This window comes from Gracilinanus agilis, chromosome 1 (genome assembly GCF_016433145.1).
Source record: "Gracilinanus agilis isolate LMUSP501 chromosome 1, AgileGrace, whole genome shotgun sequence".
In the NCBI taxonomy this organism is placed as follows: Eukaryota; Metazoa; Chordata; class Mammalia; order Didelphimorphia; family Didelphidae; genus Gracilinanus; species Gracilinanus agilis.
In genome coordinates, this window is record NC_058130.1 from 422,423,590 (window position 1) to 422,443,262 (window position 19,673).

Here is a 19,673-nt window from a genome sequence, read left to right on the forward strand (position 1 = left end):
CAAAGCATACTCTAGAGAAATTTGAAGAGGGGGAGATTGATTTTCACTAGGTGGAAGAGGGGTTACCTGAGCTAGACTTTAAAGGAAAAGGTGGTCATGTGGTGGAGCCCTAAAGAGTACTGGGAAATGACACAGAATTGGGCAATTATTAGGAGTTGTGCTTTCCTTGAAAGTAGAGAGGATGAAGGGAAGTAGAGTGAAATAAGACCAAGCAGTTGTATGCTGATGTGCTCTGGAGAACCAGTTCTAAAATTTTCAAGGTTAACATTTATCTCTCATAAACTGGCAACTGCCATAAATCAGGGCTAGTTTTGTTTATTGTTTGGTTAGTTATCTAGATTGAAGAAGGTGATAAAGAAGATGTTAATTATTGTGAGGGTTTATTTAGCAATTAATTAAGTATTAGTGTTGGACCTAGCAGGAAGGGCTGGAGGATTCCAAGATGGAATGAAGGAGCAGGAATTGTGCTTGTGCTCTGAGAGGGACTCCATTAGTGGTTTGACATAACTGTTGCTAACCCTGGGAGATCTCAGAGTTAGGGAAAAACTGCACCCAGATTCCCTGGGATCCTGAAAGGTGAAGGCTTTCAGCAAGTGGACAAGACCTACAGAATTGCACCAAGTGGGGAAGTGGTTTGGGATTTGGTAGACAGCATTTCAAACTCACTCTCCCTACCTGGGTACCTTGGACCACCTGGTGGAGTTGGCTCTTGGCATCCTGTGACCATCCTTGGATTATTGTGAAACCCCAGTTGAAAGCCATCCTCAGGCTCTTTAGCTGAGCTGACCAAACCTGGCTGGAACCAGGTTTGAAGAAGCCTTCCCTGTGACTCTAGTACTGTTTCTTTGGGCCCTGCCTGGCTTAGGTCAGTAGGATAGTGTAGATAAGTCCTTCCCTGCCCCCTGTGTTTTGCCCTTAGGTTTCAATTGTAGAAATCCCCTAACCCATCCTTTATTTAGTTTCCCTCAAATAAACTGTATAAACTTTACCTTTGCCTGCTGGTTCCATAGACCCTGTCCTAGGGTGAGCTGGGTGACAGTTGGGCCAACTGCCATGCCTGTGTCAGTTAAAACAGTGAACCCTGGTCTCCATATCCTGGTTGGTCCTGTCTCTCCTTTAACCCAGTGTGGATCCACAAGCCATTTAGGTTACATTTTAATAATAATTAACATCCCTGTTGCCCCACCATTACATAATGATACAGATTAAATTTATAAGTATCCTGTGCCCATTTTCCCCCTTGGAGAGGCAGTAGGCCATCATGAGCTTTTTAAGAAGGCTAATGAGAGAGGGCAGCTGAGTAGCTCAGTGGATTGAGAGTCAGGCCTAGGGCCAGGAGGTCCAGGGTTTAAATTTGACCTCAGACACTTCCCTGGGCAAGTCACTTGACCCCCATTGCCCTAGCTCTTATCACTCTTCTGCCTTAGAACCAATACACAGTATTGATTCTAAGATGGAAGGTAAAGGTTTAAAAAAAAAAAGGTTAATGAGAAGGTGGCATGGCTTAAAGCAATGGTTCCCAAACTTTTTTGGCCTACCACCCCCTTTCCAGAAAAAATATTACTTAGCACTTACTGGAAATTATGAAACTATTTATTGAACTCAGAATAGAATGTAATACAAAAAAAGTGTGGCCATCACTGCTCCCCCTGGACTGTTGCAACACCCACCAGGGAGCAATAGCGTCCACTTTGGGAATCACTGGCTTAAAGGAAGACTGCTGAATTTGAAGTTGTAAGACCTTGGTCTATATCTCAGGCTTTACTGCTGGCATGCCTCTTTGTGCCTTGGTTTCCTCATCTTTAAATGATACAGTTAGGATAGATGACCTCCAAAGTAACTTCCACATCTAAATCTATGTTTATGTCATGTGGTAATGCTTGTAACCTTCAATATTTAGAAGTTGTGTGAAAGATGGACCCACAAGTGGAGAACCTGAAGGCAGAGAAAAGGTTTATGAGGTTATTATAATAGCCTGGTTAAGATATGGTTAGGGCCTAAACTGGGGTGATATGAGTGCTAGTAAACAAGAGAAAGGGGAAAAAACAAAAATAGACAGATTCAATACTATGTCATTAAAGTGGTTTCAAAGAAAACATTAAAAGAAAATGCTGAAGTTTTACTATTCTCCACCCAGACTGACTGCCTTCATTGTTATTTCTGTGCTTATTATGGGAGCCCTTTAAGGATTTGATTCAATTCAGCAAGTATTTATTAAGTACCTACTAGGTGCCAGGCAATGGGATACAAAGATAAAAGTGAAAACAGCCTTCAAGGAGTTTTCCTTCTTGGGGTGAAAAGTACATAAACAGAGAAGTAAATACAGTCTGTCTTCAGGCATTTATTAGTGCCAACGATGTATCAGGCTCTGTGCTAAGTAGTTAGAATACAAAAAAAAGGAAAAGAGAATTCCTGTTTTCAAGATTATAATCTAATAGAGGAGACAAAGTGCAAACAACTATGTACCAACAAGATATATACAAGATAAAGTGGAGATAATATCCACAGAGGGAAGAAACTTGCATTAAATGAGTTGGGGAAAGGCTTTTTATGGAATATAGCATTTTAACTGAGATTTGAAGGAATCCTGGAGATAGTGATGAGGCTGGAGAGAGTTCTTAGGTATGGGCAACAGCAAGGAGAAATGCCTGGTGGCAGGAGATGGAGGATTTAGTGTAAAGGACTGTAAGGAGGCCATTGCCACCGGATTACAGAGTAGGGAGGTGATGAGCATAAGAAATGTGAAGATTGGAAAGGTCGGAAGGGGCCAGGTTAAGGAAGACTTAAAAAACCCAACATAAGACTTTATATTTGACCTTGGAGACAATAGGGAGTCATTAGAGTTGATCAAACAGGGGTATGGAATGATATGGCCAAACTTGCCTTTTATGAAGGTTAGTTTGATATTGAGTAGAGGATGGCCTGGAGTATAGAGAAGCTTGAGTCAGGGATGCCACATCTTAACCAGACTAGCATAATAGCCTAATAAACTGTAAAGGGAGACTTGAGCCAAGGGGCAGAAGTAGTCCACGCGTAAGGTGAGGGCCTGTCAGTGGCATTATCAGAGGGGACAAGGGAGTGTGTCCCAGAGATGCTGTAAAGGTAGAAATGACAAGATTTGGCGGCTGATTTGGATGGGAAAGAGAGAGGAAGTTGAGAGAGAGTGAGGAGTCAAGGATGATGACACCAAGGTTATGATCCTGGGAGACTAGGAAAATGGTGGTAGCCTCCATAGTGATAAAGAAGTTCAAAAGAGTGGAGGACTTGGGGGGAAAAGATAATGAGTTCCATTTGTACAAGCTGAGTTTAAGATGTCTGGGAAACATCTAGTTCAGAATGTGAAATGAGTAGCTGGAGATAAGATACGGGAGGTCAGAAATGAGGTTAAGACTAGACAAATCTAAGAATCATCTGCATTGAGATGATAGTTGAAATCATGTGAGCTGATGAAACTAATGAATCCAGTATAAAGGGAGAAAAGAAGTCTCAGGACAGAGCCTTGGGGTAGGTCCATAGTTACTGGGTTTGACCAAGATGAAGACACAGCAAAGGAGACTGAGAAGGAACATGTTGTCTGACAGGTAGGAGAAGAACCAGGAGAGAAAGCAAGAGAGAAAAGAGTATCTGAGAGAAGGCTGATAGCTGCAGAGAAGTAAAAAAAAAGTTGATATTTGAGGAAAGGCTGTTTAGATTTGATAAGTAAGAGATCATTGGTAACTTAGAGAATTTTAGGTGAATGATGAGGTTAGAAGCAAGACAGTTAAGGAAAGAGAGAAGGAAATGAGGTCATTGTTGACAGCCTTCTCAGGAGTTTAGCCAGAGAAGAGATAAAGGATGATAGCTAGCAAGGATCCTTGGATCAGATGAGAGTTTTTTGAAGACTGGGGAAGATTGGGACATGTTTGTAACAGTAGAGAAGGAGATGTCAGTGCCATGTTCTCTTCATCCCTCTCTGTTCCACTCTTGCCTTAATGCTACTGGTTTGGTTTTCTTTGGATTCCTCTGAAGCTAGCTTTCCATAGACCCAGCTTAGCTGTGACCAGCACCCTCCTTGAATAGAGAATAATTCATCCATGGGTGTTGTCCTGATTGAGCCCTCTTTGATTTTTACCCTCTGTCTAGGTTCTTTTGCTCCTATTTCTCCCTGGAATATGTATTCTAGGCACAGAGTTATAAAACCTTAGAGCTGGATAGGACCTGAGAAAGTTGCAAGCTAAACCAAAGATAGTTAAGAAAAGTGAGAAGGAAGGAAGTAGAGGCAATTGTGGACAACCTTCTCAAGCCAGAGAAGAGACATATAATGATAGCTAGCAGGGATTCATGGATCAAATGAGAGTTTTTTGAGGATGGGGAAAATATGGACATATTTGTAAGTGGTAGGGAAGCAGGTGGGTATATCTTGTCCTCTACCCAAACCTGGTCATCTCATCAGGTAAAAAAACCAAAGCCAGGGGGCAGCTGGGTAGCTCAGTGGATTGAGAGCCAGGCCTAGAGACAGGAGGTCCTAGTTTCAAATCTGGCCTCAGACACTTCCCAGCTGTGTGACCCTGGGCAAGTCACTTGACCCCCATTGCCTACCCTTACCACTCTTCTGCCTTGGAGCCAATATACAGTATTGACTCCAAGACAGAAGGTAAGGGTTTAAAAAAAAAAAAAGCCAAAAAAATAAGTGACTTGTCTAGCCATGTTATCATGGGGAATTCATTTAGTTTCTCCTGGCCTCAATTTCTTCATTTATAAAATAAGAATAATAATTCTTATAATAATAATGCACTTTTTGCAGTAGGCTATTATGAAAATCAAATGAGACAAAGTATATATTTTTATTTTATTATTTTTAAAAATTTTATTTTGAATATTTCCCCATAGTTACATATTTCATGTTCTTTCCCTCTCCCCCAAATTCCCCTAACCCCCCTTAGCCGATGCACAATTCCACTGGGTTTTACATGTATCATTGATCAAGGCCTAATTCCATATTATTGATAGTTGGACTAGAGTTATCGTTTAGTGTCTACATCCCCAATAACATCCCTGTCAGCCCATGTGTTCAAGCAATTATTTTTCCTTTGTGTTTCTCCTCCCACAGTTCTTCCTCTGAATGTGGCTAGTTTTCTTTCTCAGAAGTTCCTCAGCCTTGCTCTGGATCCTTACATTGCTGCTAGTAGAGAAGAGACAGTATATAAAGTGCATTGCAAACTTTAAAGCATTGGATATTAGTAATTTTATTATTCTCCAGGGTCACCATAGTTAATTAGCAATAGAGCCAGGACTATAATCCAGATTGCCTAACTTCCAGTCTGAATCTTTTTTTTTTCCTTTTAAACCCTTACCTTCTATCTTAGATTCATTACCATGTATTGGTTCTAAGGCAGAAGAGCAAGTTGGCAATGGGGCTAAGTGGCTTGCTTAGGATCAAACAGCTAGGAAGTATCTGAGACTAGATTTGAACCCAGGACTTCCCATCTGCAGGCCTAGCTGAACCACCTTGCTGTTCCATAGTCCAAGTCTTTTTATATTAAGTTATGTTATCTTTTTTAGTTAGATTCAAGTTTTTTTTTAAATGAGTGGCCAATATTAATCATACTATTAGTTTTAAACATTAGTTCTTAAATGGTGTCAGGCTCTCTTTTCTTATCTTTTTTTCAAGGCTAACATGTAGGTAAATTAATCTACCAGAACATTCCCTAGACTTAGATCATTGCTTTGCTCCATCAAGTGCTCCACCCAGATGTTCTGCTTTGTTATCATCAGATGATAGACTTGACTCTTGGTCTAAAACTGATGGATCCCAGTTGTCTTCCCAGTTCCTCTTATTGCTTGCTAAGCCTGGCAGTTTCCTTTGTCTTCTGCCTTACATCTTACAAGTTGATTATTTGCTTCTATTGGAGTGTTCCATTTTTTCATTTTTGCATGGAGAATTGGCTCTCCTTCTTGCCATTTTTGGGTTGCCAAAGTAATTTTCATTAGAATCCTTTCAAAAGCTCTTTCATTACATTTAAACTATATGTGTATAATAATAATAAAAAAAATAACCTTACCTTCTGTCTTAGAATCAGTACTAAGACTGGTTCCAAGGTAGAAGGGAAGTAAAGGCTAGGCAATTGGGATTAAGAGACTTGTCCAGGGTCATACAGTTAGGAAGTGTGTGAGGCCTGATTTGAACCCAGGATTTCCCATGTCAAGGCCTGGCACTCAATCTAATAAACCACTTAGCTGCTCCTAAAGGGTATCATTAAAAATGCATCAAATCTGAAAAACAGGTAACTTCTACCAAGGTAAGAGGTAATCTTTTGCTATTCTTTGCCACTTATTTTCTGACTTTACTAATAAGAGTACACCTGGTGTAGGCTACCTCATCTTTTCTTCACTTCAACACATGTCTATTTCTATAAGAGTTTTGTTTTTCCTCTCATCTCAGAAATGATTTGCCTTCTAGAATGTTAACTCCTCTAATTGTACTATAGATTTGATTTCTTACCAATTACTTGCTTCCATATTTATCTCATTCTACTTTATGAGCTTCTTTAATTTATTGTCTCTTTCCCCTCTGCCTTCAAATATATTCAGGGCTTCCTCATGTTGAAAAACTTTCTCTTGAAAATAGCTTTCCTGTTTCTCCTCTCACTGCTAGGAAAACTTCATGAACATTTATTTGTTTTCTATCTGTTGTCTCTGGCGACCTTCTTAATGTCCTCTTACTAGTCTTCTACCCTTCTCTTGAAACTGCTCTTAAAGATCTCAATGTAGAAGTTCTTCACCTTTTTTTTGTGTCCCCACTGTAGACAGTAAGTGGTCTGATGAAACCTATGTTCTCCTCAGAATATTTTTAAGTGCATAATATAAAATATGTGCAATTACAAGAGAAATCAGTCATATTTGAAATAGTCATCCACATATTTTTAAAAACAAGTCCACAGATCCCAAGTTAAGACTCACTGCAATAGTGGATCTCCCTTTTTGCCAAAACCACCGTCCTTTTCTTAGTTCTCCTTTTCCTTGACTTCCTAGCAACTTTTGACTCAGTGGGGTGCCATCTCCTTTTTCAAATTCTTCTCCCTTGGTTTCTGTGACATCGAACTTTTCTGCTTCTCTTACCTCTGAACCTATTCATTTTCTCACCTTTGTTGACTCCTCTTTTCCTTCTGTCTCCTTGCTGTGAGTTTTCCCAAAAATTCAGATCTTGTGATTTTCTTTGTACTCTCTCCTGTAGTGTGCTAAGCTGATTTTTACTACGTAACTATCACCTCTGTGTTAATGATTCTCAAACTCAGGTAGTTCTGCAGCACTGACCTATCATTCAAGTCCTATAGGGTCTCATTTTTCCAATTGCTTATGTGACCTTTTCTGTCACCTTAAATTCAACATTTTAGCTTATTCTGGCCACTCCCCCTGCTGACCCCTCCCCAAATTCACTATTTCCATCAATTCCGAACTTTAACCAAAGTTTATTCTTCCTTCTCATTAATCCTCTTTAGCAATCAGGTGAAGTCTATGGACTCCTCATGATAAAGTTTTTAAATAATTTAAATGAAATAATTTTAAATAATTGAAGGAAATACTAAATTTCAGTTAAGAGTTTAATGACAATAAAGTTATATTTTTTTCCTGTCCAACTTCATGAATCCCCCTGAAATCTATCTGTGGACCCCTCAGTAGAGCCTAAATGTAATTGTCAGACTACTTTTTTAGAATGTTTTTATTTTATTGTTTTCTCAATTACATGTAAAAACAAATTAACATTAGTTTTTAAAAAATATATATTTTTTCAGTTCCAAATTCCCTCCTTCCCTTTCTACCTTTCCTCCTCCTTGAGAAGGCAGGTATTTTAATATAGATTGTACCTGTGCAGTCATGGAAAACATCTCTCCATATTAAACCATATTGCAAAAGAGAACACAGACCAAAAAAAGGAAACCCCAAAACAAGGAAAATGAAGGTTTTTTTTAAAGTATGCTTTGATATGCATTCAGACTTCATCCGTTCTTTCTGTGGGGGATAGCATTTTTCATCATAAGCCCTTCAGAATTGTCTTGTATAGTTGTATTGCTGAGAATAGCTAAGGTCAAACTAATTTTAGAAAACCAACTTATATCTTTCCTCTGCTTAGAAATCTCTGGCTCCCTGTTGCCTCAGGCCCAAAGACCAGATTCCTCAGTTTGACATTCAAGGCTCTCTTCACCATCTAGCCTCATGCTATCTCTTTAGCCTTTCCTGACCATGCTGAACTTTTTTTCTGCCTGGACTGGTCATCTTGAAACAAATAGCCAATCTTGGGCTCTATGGTTTGAGTCCTGAGAGCTCAAGTCATCACAGTTAGGCAATCTGTGTCACTTAGTCATGATGAATCTAGGTAGTGAAACAAGGACAGATATATGTAATTTGAATAATCAGTCCAAGCCAATTCACAGGGCAGAGTCAGGAGCAGAAGGACATTTTGCCAGGGCTGGAAGTCTTTTGTGTAGCACAATGTCAAAGAAGGGTCCATCCTAGAGGAACAGCTGCTCTGATAGTTGCATGAGGACTTTTGTCCCTTCTGTTACAGAAGCTCCCACCTGCTTGGCCTTGCCCAGCTCTGTTAGTTTCTGATCTAGCCCAAGTGACACTTCTTGCCCCTCTCCACTGTTTAAGGGTCTAGATTGCCCAACAACTTAGTTTAGTTCAGTTCAGTTCAGAGGTTGGCTTCTAGGCTTTCTCCACCTCAGACCCATTTTACTCTGAGGTTTGAGGCACTACTTGTATGAATTGGGCAAGTCAGTAAACCTCTCCCACCCTCAGCCCGCTCATCTGTAAAATGGGGATAGTAAAAATACCTATCTTGCAGGCTTATTAAGAAGATTAAATGAAAATATATTTAAAGTACTTCATAAATGTGATATCATATTATGATATGTAAAACTGCTGGTGATAGAGGGATTGTACCTTTATAGGATGTCTCCCATATAATGCTGTCTCTTATCACTCACTCTTTATTTGGGGCAAGTTTACTCTGAGGTGGCCTGAATCTAAATTTATGCATTTGTTGTATTGAAAACAACACTGGATTTGAAGGCAGAAGACCTAGTTTCAAATCCCTGCTTTGTCACATGTTAACTCATGTTACCTTAAGCAAGTCACTTAACTCTCTAGGCTTTCTTTCTTTCTTTTTTTTTTTAAACTGAAAGATTTTACCTAACAAGCATTTGTTAAAATTTTCATCTGTGCCAGTTACTGTATTAGATGCTTGGGTTACAAAGACAAAAGCAAAATCTTCTCTTCCCTCATGAACATTAAATTGATGGTAAGTTCCTTGAGGGTAGGGACTGTCTTTTACCTCCTGTATCCCCTACATGGTGCCTGGGACACAGAAAGGTCTTAATAAACATTTTTTGAATGAATTGAATGAAATAAGCCTATTTCATTCACAGGTTGAAAGTAGGTCAGTTCTCCCTTTCAACTCCTCTTACAATTTTCATCCCATTTTATTATTTAATAATGATTATTATCTCATATCATCATTTACCTCTTTCATATTTCTTAGTCTAATCTCACTAACAAGACTAGAACTTCTTGGAATACAAAATCCACTGTAGGGTCTACCACCATGTTGGATATGTGAAAAGTACTAAAAAAATAGGTTGAATAATACCCTGATCAGGGAATTTGCCTTTTAGACTATTACACAATGATTTACTTATCTTTCTTTGGTAAATTTCTCCAGTTTCCCAATGAATTCCTCCTTGTCTATGACAGTAGGGCTGCCAACTCTCCTGAATTTGCCAAAAGTTTCCTGGAATCGTTGGTGAGGTCCCTGACTCACAGGGAGAGATATTTTCCTCCCAGGATACCAGACAGTGACCGCCCATCCAGCCACCCTTCTCTTTGGCATGATTTTTTGGGAGGGAGTAGCCTAGAGAGAATGTATGGCCACCTCCCTGGCTTACAGCACAGGAGTGGTACCTCCTCCACCTAGCAGTCAAATCTCCTTCGTCTGCATAGCAATCTCAGCATTACTTGTATTCATGAGCTGCTAGGAGGAGACCTTTTCTCACAGCTTCCAAAGCCTACCATTATTGTGTTAGTAATAGCGATAATAACAAAAATTGTAAGCATAGTAATAATAACTTACATCTGAATTTGGCTTTATAGCTTCCAAGCGTACATACATTATGTCATTTGATCCTCATCTCTGGGAAGCAGTAAGGCCAGGTACTATCTTCATTTTGAAGATGAGTTCAGTGAGCTTTTGAGAGGTTACATGATTTCCCAGAGGTTACCTAGAGAAAATGTCAGAATGAGGGCTACAGCCATGGTCTCCTGCCTCCGGGGTCACTGTTCTTTCTGCTTTTGTGCGCTGAACCCTAACTTCACTTTCCATTTAAGCAGGGATTGACAGCACATTAAAAAAACAACAACAAAAAACTGTCACCTAAAAAATAAATAACCATTATATTCTGTCTTAGTATCAAATCTAAGACAAAAGAGTAGCAAGGTCCAGGCTTTTGGGGTTAAATGACCTGCCCAGGGTCACACAGCCAGGAAGTGTCTATGGCCAGATTGATTGAAAGCTTTCTTATGAGCTCTTTGTTTTCTTGCTTATTATGTGGACTTTGATAATCAATTCACAGGCTAACCGCCCTTCTAGAAGAATCTGTTAGATGGGGGGGGCATCTCAGAGATAATTCTGAGTTAATTCTGATAAATTTGAGACAATTCTGATAAATCTATGAAAGTTTCCAAGCATTTCAAAGCATTTCTTATACTATTCTTAGACCTTATGTTTGCAAGGGAGGTATTAGGGATGTGTCATAGAGAAGCTTATATTAAAACTTTTATTAAGACATGGAAGATATGAGGAACAAGTGATGAGAGGTGACATCATATGGAAGACATCCTATGAAGGTACATTCTCCCTACCCCTGACAGTATTGTATATCATAATAATATTTCATATTCATGGTTTAAAAAACACTTTAAATATGTTTTCATTTGATTCTCACAAGAACCCTGTAATATAGGTGCTATTATTATCCCCTTTTTACAGATGAGGAAACTGAGGCCAAGAGAGGATAAGCAAGTTGCCCAAGTCACAAAAGTAGGAGCTGTCTGAAGTAGTATATGAGCACAGGCCTGTCTAATCACAAGTCTAGCCTTCAATCCACTGTATCTGTGGTGGCAAACTAATAATAGCACATTCGCCAAAGGGGCCACTCAGAGCCCCAGCACAGAGTTTGCCAGTTTGTTACTAGAAAGCCAGAGGGATGCAGGGCTGGGCTGCTCCCCTCCCCTTCCCGCAAGCCCCTGATCCTGCATCACCTGGTCCTCTTTTTTTTAAAATCCTTAACTTCTGTGTATTGGTTCCTAGGTGGAAGAGTGGTAAGGGTGCGCAATGGGGGTCAAGTGACTTTCCCAAGGTCACACAGCTGGGAAGTGTCTGAGGCCGGATTTGAACCTAGGACCTCCTGTCTCTAGGCCTGACTCTCACTCCACTGAGCTACCCAGCTGCCCTCCCCTCCTTCCCTCCCCCCCCCCTTAAGGGTTCACCATCCCTGCACTGTACCACGCTGCCTGTTACATATAGAGGCAGCTTGGCCTAGTCTAATCATATCTCTAGAGGCTCCTGCTTCTAATCTGAACTGGCCTAGATCCCTTCCTCTGCCCACACACCAGTGCCTCTTTCCCCATTCTAGAACACACAGATGTGAATAGACAGGCTCTGGGGGAGATAGGCCAGCTCACCCTACTGGAAAATGAGGCATCATGACCCAGAGTTGTTGGTCATGCAGACCTTTGCTTATTCCAGCTGTGGAGAAAAGTAATATTTGTATTCAGCAACTACGTACCCTGAGTGATTCTTATAGGCAACTGCCTTTAAAAGGAGGGAAAGTATCAGCCCTGAAAACCAGTCTCACCCACATAACTGTAGCTGCTTCTCTTTCTTCATCCCTTACTGGTGCGTCTTCACTTTCCATCTTGGTGTATTGAGCAACTCCTTTCTCTTCTTGACCTTGTATGAATTGAGAAAATCAACAGGCATAATAATAATAATAGCAGCAGCAACAACTGTGTAGAGACTGTGGGTGGGGTACCAAGAAGGAACATAAATACTCAAAGGATCACAAGTCAGATAGTTTATTAACACACAGACATGAAAGAGTGCAGCTAGTAGCAGTTAGGTGGCTCAGGGGAGAATGGAGAACCAGATCTGGAGATGAGAAGTCCAGGGTTCAAATCTGGCCTCCGACACTTCCTAGCTATGGGACTCTGGGCAAGTCACTTAACCCCAGTTGCCTAATTCTTAACCCTCTTCTGCCTTGGAACCAATACTTGGTATCAATTCTAAAACACAAGATAAGAGTTTTAGAAAGGAGAGAGACAGAGAGGAAGAAAGAAAGAGAGAAAGAAGAGATGAGAGAGAAAGAGAAAGAAGGAAGGAAAAGAAAGAAAGCGAGCTAGCTGACTCCTCAGCTCTTCATTCTCGCACAAGTACCTGCAGGCTGTGGGTATCAAGTGCTGATGCACATCCCAGGTAAGAGCCCAGAGCTCTGGGTCTCTGCCTTTATATTTAGTGTTGTTGGATGGATTCCTAGGAATGAAGTGAGAGGGGGACCCTAGATGAAGTCAGGCAGCTGGTGGGCCCAGACTGCAACCTCCTTCCCACCTTCCTCAATCATAAGAACATTGTGATTGGGGTAATTTGATAATATTGCATATGTGGGTTAGATGAAGTTTTTTAAACTGATTATGATTAGGAGAACATTATATTCCTTGCCCAATAAAGCTGACTAAACCAGTTATTGAGTACATGGGAACTTCACAGGACATAGGCAGGTCAGTTAGGTATCAAATGTAGTTACTTCTGCCAACTTGGGCCTAGAAATAAACCAATTCTCACACTAACATTTATACAGTGATTTAAGGTTTGCCAAGCTTTTTGTATAATTTTGATTATGTATTAAGTCTAATACTAGGCATAGAAATGTAAAAGTTGAGACTGTATCAGCCCTCTTGTAAAGAGGGTGTGGCTTTGACTTCCATCAAACACATGAGTACTTACATTTTTGCTTATCACTTTTCAAAAGTCCATGAATCTGTCCTGGGAATTGAGGTGGATGTTACCTATACATAGCTGCCATTCTGTGGTTCAGGCTTCTATACTATACAAAGAGCTTTTGAATAAGTGTCTTACTTTCAGATTAAAAGAATACATTAAAGCCACAAATTTGTGCTTTGTAATTTGTTAGATGTTGCATCATAGTTTTCATTCTAAGAGAAAAAATACCTAAATGACAGAATGTTTACTTTCCTACATTAAGGATATGCAATTTTGTTGGTATGAGTACACCCTCCACTAAAGTAGCCTCCTTGGGCTGGCTGGGCAGGAAACACTATTGGGGGGTGGGGTGGGGAGTGAGGTGGAGAAGGGCACCCTTTCCTCTTATCTTCCTTGAAAATCCTCAGGAAGTGGAAAGAGTGACTATGAAACTGTTCATACTGCGTGAATGAGCTGGGACTTAACAGAATAAGAGATAAAAATTAAACATTGGACTAAATTTATGAGAAATGTGGTTGCCATAATTATTACTCAAGTCAGAATGACTTTTAAGCAATTTATTTATAAAATAGAGGGGAAGAATGAAAGTAAGGAAATCAGAGAGAGAAGATAATTACTCAAGCCTGGTCTGAACCAGTCAGGGTTTCAGAGGCCCCCTGGGGCCTAGAGGTAAATTACACAAGGGTTTTAGCCATGAGACCTCCTCCAAGAGGAGGGGCCTCTCTGGAGACTAGTACCTCTCAGAAAATCCAGGAAAAGGAGTCAGTCTTTTTCACTCACCCACATGGTAGTTCTAAGAGAAAAAAATCCAAGAGCAGCCCGAGGTCCCAAGCCAGAGCTCCTTCAAGTTCAAGTTGAAGGCGAAAGACCTTGTCACAGGAAGTTCTTGCCACTTTTAAAGACCATTCCTTTCATCACTTCCTGTGCCTTCCTTCCACTTTATGTGGACCAATTACAGCTAGAGCTTTGCTTAGGACTACCCAGGGGGCAGTCAGTGGGTTTCTGATTTGTCATCCACTATCGACACATGGGTCACAGACCTCCCCTTACTTAAGGAGAAGTGGGGTATATACACTTCTGGTGATTAAATCTAAAAATGGGCTGGGGAAAGTTAATCCCATCTTCACAACAGCTGCTTTTGCAGTGAGATAGAGGACTACCAGCTTAACCCATAGCTCTTGCCAGAGCATCCTAGTCCTCTAGCACTTATCGTTTGTGCTCACTGCTCTGCCTCCAGACCTCTGGCACTAATCTGACTTGCTGGAGTGGCTTAGTGACCCTAGGCCTTGCCCTTTACTTTACCACTGTGCCCTGAAGGCTTCTGGGCCTTTTCATCCATCCTGGATCTGAGTATTTTTATTTGTATTATCTCCCCTGATTAGATTTTGAGCTCCTTGATATCAAGATCTAGTTTGTTTGTTTGTTTTTTCTTTATATCTCCAGCTTAGCATAGTACATAATAAATGCTTTTTTGTTAATTCAGACATTCAACCCATAGCCATTCTTCTTCCACTTATTAGAAAGTCTCATAACTTTTGTGGATTTAAAAAAAATCATTATCCTGTGGCCAACCAGACAGTGAACATCTCAAAACTAAGTTAGGCAAGACCTAAGAGACATAAGGTACAAAACTGGGTTGGTATTGGAAACCTTTCCAGCCTAGTAGGAATCCAAGCATAAACTCTCCTGGCATGGCTTTCAACCCAGCAATCATTTATTAAGTATCTGCTATATGGGGCAGATAGGTAGCAGAGTAAATAGAGTGCTAAAACTGGAGTCAGGAGGACCTGGGCTCAAATCTGCCTTCAGACACTTTCCAACTGTGTGACCCTGGAAAATTACTTAACCTCAATTGCTTACCTAGCACTTGCCTATTTTCTGTCTTAGATATTCAGAGTAATGATTTTTAAAAAGTATCTCTTACCTAGCAAATACCAGAGATACAAAGACAAAAATGAAAGCCCATCTTTCAAAGAGCTTATATTCTATTGCTTGTAAAGGTGATGAGACAACCTGTATATAGAAAACTAAATTCCAAATAGATATGAAGTACTTTCCAGGGTGGGGGAATGAAAGGCACATGTCTAATATTATGGGCAATTTGTTAACAAAAATATAGGTTCCACAGGACATGATGGAAATGTAAAGTGGGATAAACACATGGAAAGGATGGGCCTGTCATGGATGGATATGAAGAAGTAGTGTTCAAGAAGGGGTCTTCTGCCTCAGCATTCATTTATTTATTTGTTTGTTTTTACATTTGAAAAATTGTTTAATGGAACATAAACTCCTTTAGAAAAACATTCAGCTAGGTGATAACACCCATAGAAAAAACACCAATCTCATGTTTATCTTTTTTTTTAATTTGGCATTTGTTATTTGCATTTATATTAAAGCAAAGTGCATCTTTCTTTATTTTTCTTGTTTATACACATTGCACAATACATAAATAATGATGCTTATAAAACGTCTTTGTATTTACAAGTAATAATATATTTATATATAACATAAAATACATTTTTTCTTTTAATAAATCTCAGTTTTTTTCAGGAGTCCTTTCTCTCTCACCAAGCACTACAATGCTAAAGTTCCAATGAGAATGCCTCTCTTGTTCATTTAAACCTCTGTAGTTAGAAAAATAGCTTATGTTAAGGTCTAAACATGCTCATTGAGCTAAGAACAGTGTAAAAGTATCATACAAGTGTATGAGTTGTAGAAGAAATGAAAACACAGTATTCTGGGACACAAGTGTTACCTTGATAACTGGCTTTGGGTTAAGATGGACCATTGAAGGGACAGTGGAAAGGGGGTGTGTGGTGTAGCAGGGGGTTAGTTTCCATTCCTTCCCATTTAGGGATCTTCTCTTTCCCTCTCCTCCCCAACTCACTGGTCTAAACAGTGTGGTGTGGTTTTGGGGAAGAGAGAGACCAAGTGGATTTTCTCACGTGGTAGGAATAGTGGGCCTGGGAAAGTGGGAACTTTATAAGCAATACTTCAGGGAAGTCAATCTCACAGAAAAACCAAGATGTCTGGGAAAAAAAGGAGGAAAAAGAAGGGGGAAAAAACAACTGCTTCAGTATTTATAATATGGATTTGATTTTTAATCTCTGAACAAGCTGTAAAAGAGGGTGGAGAGTGTAATTATTCGATCAGCAAGCATTTATTAAACATAATATGCCTAGAATTCTGTAAAGCTCAGATAGCTAGTTCCTGGTAGTGCCTGATGGTCAAGTCAAGGGTCAGTATAGTCATGGGGCATGGCTGGTTAAAGAATGGAGAGGAATAATTGAGGGATTCACCCTCCAATTACCAGCCTCATCAGCTTTGCCCTTCACTGTTGAGAATATTATTTATTCTAGGTCAGTAGGCTTCAGAGAGTCTTTATAAAGCCCTAGATTGGCAACCAGTATGGAAAAGGGCAGCAGATGAGTTCCTGCATCAACTCCATTCTCACCCCCTAGGGAGAAGACAAAATACATTTATTAAATTCATATTTGAATGAGATATATCCAAGAATGTATTTTCTGTCCCCTAGTTAAAAGAAATTTGAAAAACCTTTGGCTATCCATGGAATTCCAGGGAGTGTCCAAGGGTTCAGGGCCATCTGTAGAAAAAGAGGCATTAAATTATAAAGTAGAATCATTAATCATATACCTTTCACTACCAAAAATGTCAGCGGGGCAAAGTCTTCCTCACTATTCCCAGGTTTGGGAATGTTACCTCCACAGTTTTTTTTTGCTTGCTTTCTAAGCATAAGTGCAGATTAAAAGATGGCTAATCCACTAAAGGCAGCTTGTTTACTAGTTGTTCAAAATGTGCTTAGGTGACAGTTGCCACAGCAACCAGCTGCTGCTCCAGGCTATTTCCTCAACTCCCTCTTACCCTCCTGCCTCTGCTAGGTCTAATTTGCATTTCCCAACTTCCTTTTCACTTCCCTGCCCCTAATCTGACTTCACATGCTCACAGCTTTGAAGGAGGCCCATCTTTTCTTCTTAAACTTAGTAAGCTTTTAAAATCATTACACACTAGTTTTGCACAGTAAGCATCTCTTGCTGGCAAACACCTTTCCTAGCTTGATACTTTGGGAAGGTTATTGTCCCTGTCAAGGAGTCAGAGAAGCTGGATTCAAATCTTCCAACTCAAGTTTGCCACCAATGTGACCTTGAGCAAGTCTATTTAACTTCCATTTACTCCCCTATAAAATGAGGGAGTTGGTGGTTTCAGAGATCCCTTCTAGCTTAGGATTTGTGATTTATTTCACCTTAGCTCTGTACTACCTTGACATTAAAGGGTTTTCTTGTTAAGTTTGGGGGCCTTGCCTAAAAGACACTTACTACAAAGTGTAATTGTTATTTTTCTTTTTCAAGGGTGTCAATGTGGAGACTGTGAGTGAGAACAAGGCAGTGACCCCTGACTTTAGTACAGGACCTGTGGAAACCACCCCCAAACCTTTGCCATTTAAGGACCCCAACTTTGTGGTAAGTTATTATTGTTTAATTTTTGAAATATCTTAGAGATTTTTTGAAATGATTAAGTAAAATGTTGATTTCCTTGAAAATTTTGTTGATAAACATGAATCATGTATATTAGTGGTAGAAAAAGAAAAAAGTATTTTGTATTTTATACAAGATCCAAAGTTATTTCAATGGATAATAAGTGTTAATTTTGCAAGAAGATTGTGAATATCTTATGGAAAATTTCCATAGAAACACTTCCTGTACCAATTGAATCTGAAATCATAGATTCTTTAAATCACTTAAATTTTTTTTTGTTTTTCAAATCACCGGATTTTCTTTTCAGTATATCTCTCTTCCTTACCCAGAGAGGCCTATCCTATATAACTAATAATATTTTTAAGAGAAACAAAAGAAGAGAAAAAATCATCAAAACTGAGCAATATAAAAAAAATCTGAAGATATACAAAATGTACCACATTTGTGCACCTCCCATCTTTGTGGAGTGGGGTGGGAATGTATTATTATTTTTAATGGTGTTCACAATGTTGTTGTTTTGATGTTTAATCTTACTAGAATCCTTGGCCTATCGATCATATACTGAATGATTAGTCAACAAGCATTTATTAATCACTCTGCCAGGCAATAGGCATAGAAAAAAAAAATCCCCAGCCTCTAGGGTCCTTATATTCTATATGAGGAGATAAATATAGGATATGCCAAAAATTTAGAAGGTAATCTAAGGAAGAGGCACTATTTTTTTTCTGTTAGAATAGGAGATTTTCCACATATATCAAAGGAAGAATATGCCTCAAATTTTATAGAATTTGAAACACCTGGTGGCAGCTAGGTGACTAGACTTGGAGACAGGAGATCCTGGATTCACATCTTAACCTTAGATGTTTTCTAGCTGTGTGACCCTGGGCAAGTTACCTAGCCCATCTTAGTTGTTACTAAGAAAATAAGGCTTTAAAAAAAAAAAGAAGAAAGAAATACACAGGAGATCTTAAACTACAGGTATAATGTATTTGATGGTGCCTCAGATTCACTGCATTATATATTCAAGTTTCATAACATAGAAATATACTGCTAACTTGTATGAGAGAACTTATTAAAAATAAGACACTATCATTTATACATTTACATTAAGAAAATGTTTAGTGCACAACAAATTTGCCAATAATGGTAGTAATTTGATTGGGTAGGGCCAGATTTTTGCCAGTTCCAAAGCATTAGTGCTTTGTTTTTATCCATTTCCTTATTATTGCTTTTGTGTATAATATATAATTTTTTTAACCCTTACCTTCTGTCTTAGAATTGATACTAAATATTGGTTCCAAGGCAGAAGAGATGTAAAGGCCAGGCATTGGGAGTTGTGATTTACCCAGGGTTACATAGCCAGAAACTATTTGAACCCAGCACATCCCATATGGCTTCACTTGAACTTTTAGAACTCTTGGGACATCACAATTCTTGTTTTAATGCCAGCTCCCAGGGCAGGATGGAGTAGGGTGAGAGGAAATGGTGATGCTGAAGTGGCTAATGAAGGCAGGAACGGGTTTTTTAGATATATGCTCTTGTTATCTTAAGTGGGGGATCTGATAGTTCAGGATAAAGAATCAGAGGTATCAGGTTTGGAGGGCCATCCTAATGAAAAGATGTGGGAGAAAGAGAAGTGCCTGGTGCCTATTGAATCTCAACTAGGCTACAACTGTATCCATTTTACAAAAACCTCTTGATCACTTTAGATCAGTGCTGGTGAACCTTTCAGAGACCTTAGAGACTGAGTGCCCAAATTGCAACCCTTATGCTGCATGTGAGCCCCTGGCACCTTACCCCCGACAGGGAAGGGAGGAAGCTCTCCCATTGGGTTGCTGGGCGGAGGGGCTTGTGAGAAATGTCTTCAGGCATGTGTGGAGAGGGGAGGGTAGTAGCTGCCTCCAGCATGTGTCAACATGGCTATAGACCAACACTTATTAAGGAAACATGCCCAATTATAAATCCTGCATTTCTGACAAATCCTAGGATGTTTTCTCTTCCTTCCTTCCTTCCTTCCTTCCTTCCTTCCTTCCTTCCTTCCTTCCTTCCTTCCTTCCTTCCTACTTTCTTTCCTTCATTCATTCCATCTACTTACCCAGCTATCTACCTATACAACCACTCATCCATCTAATCATTTATTGAGTTCT

The 19,673-nt window shown here is 39.6% G+C and overlaps 1 protein-coding gene across 1 annotated transcript in view; it reads left to right on the plus strand.

The window, feature by feature from the left end:
• INO80C (INO80 complex subunit C) overlaps window positions 1-19,673 on the plus strand; it is a 75,261-nt gene that overhangs the window by 29,743 nt on the left and 25,845 nt on the right. Inside the window, exon 2 of the mRNA XM_044665066.1 lies at window positions 17,401-17,511. Coding sequence (XP_044521001.1) covers window positions 17,401-17,511 — 111 coding nt within the window. The remainder of the gene's footprint in view (window positions 1-17,400; window positions 17,512-19,673) is intronic.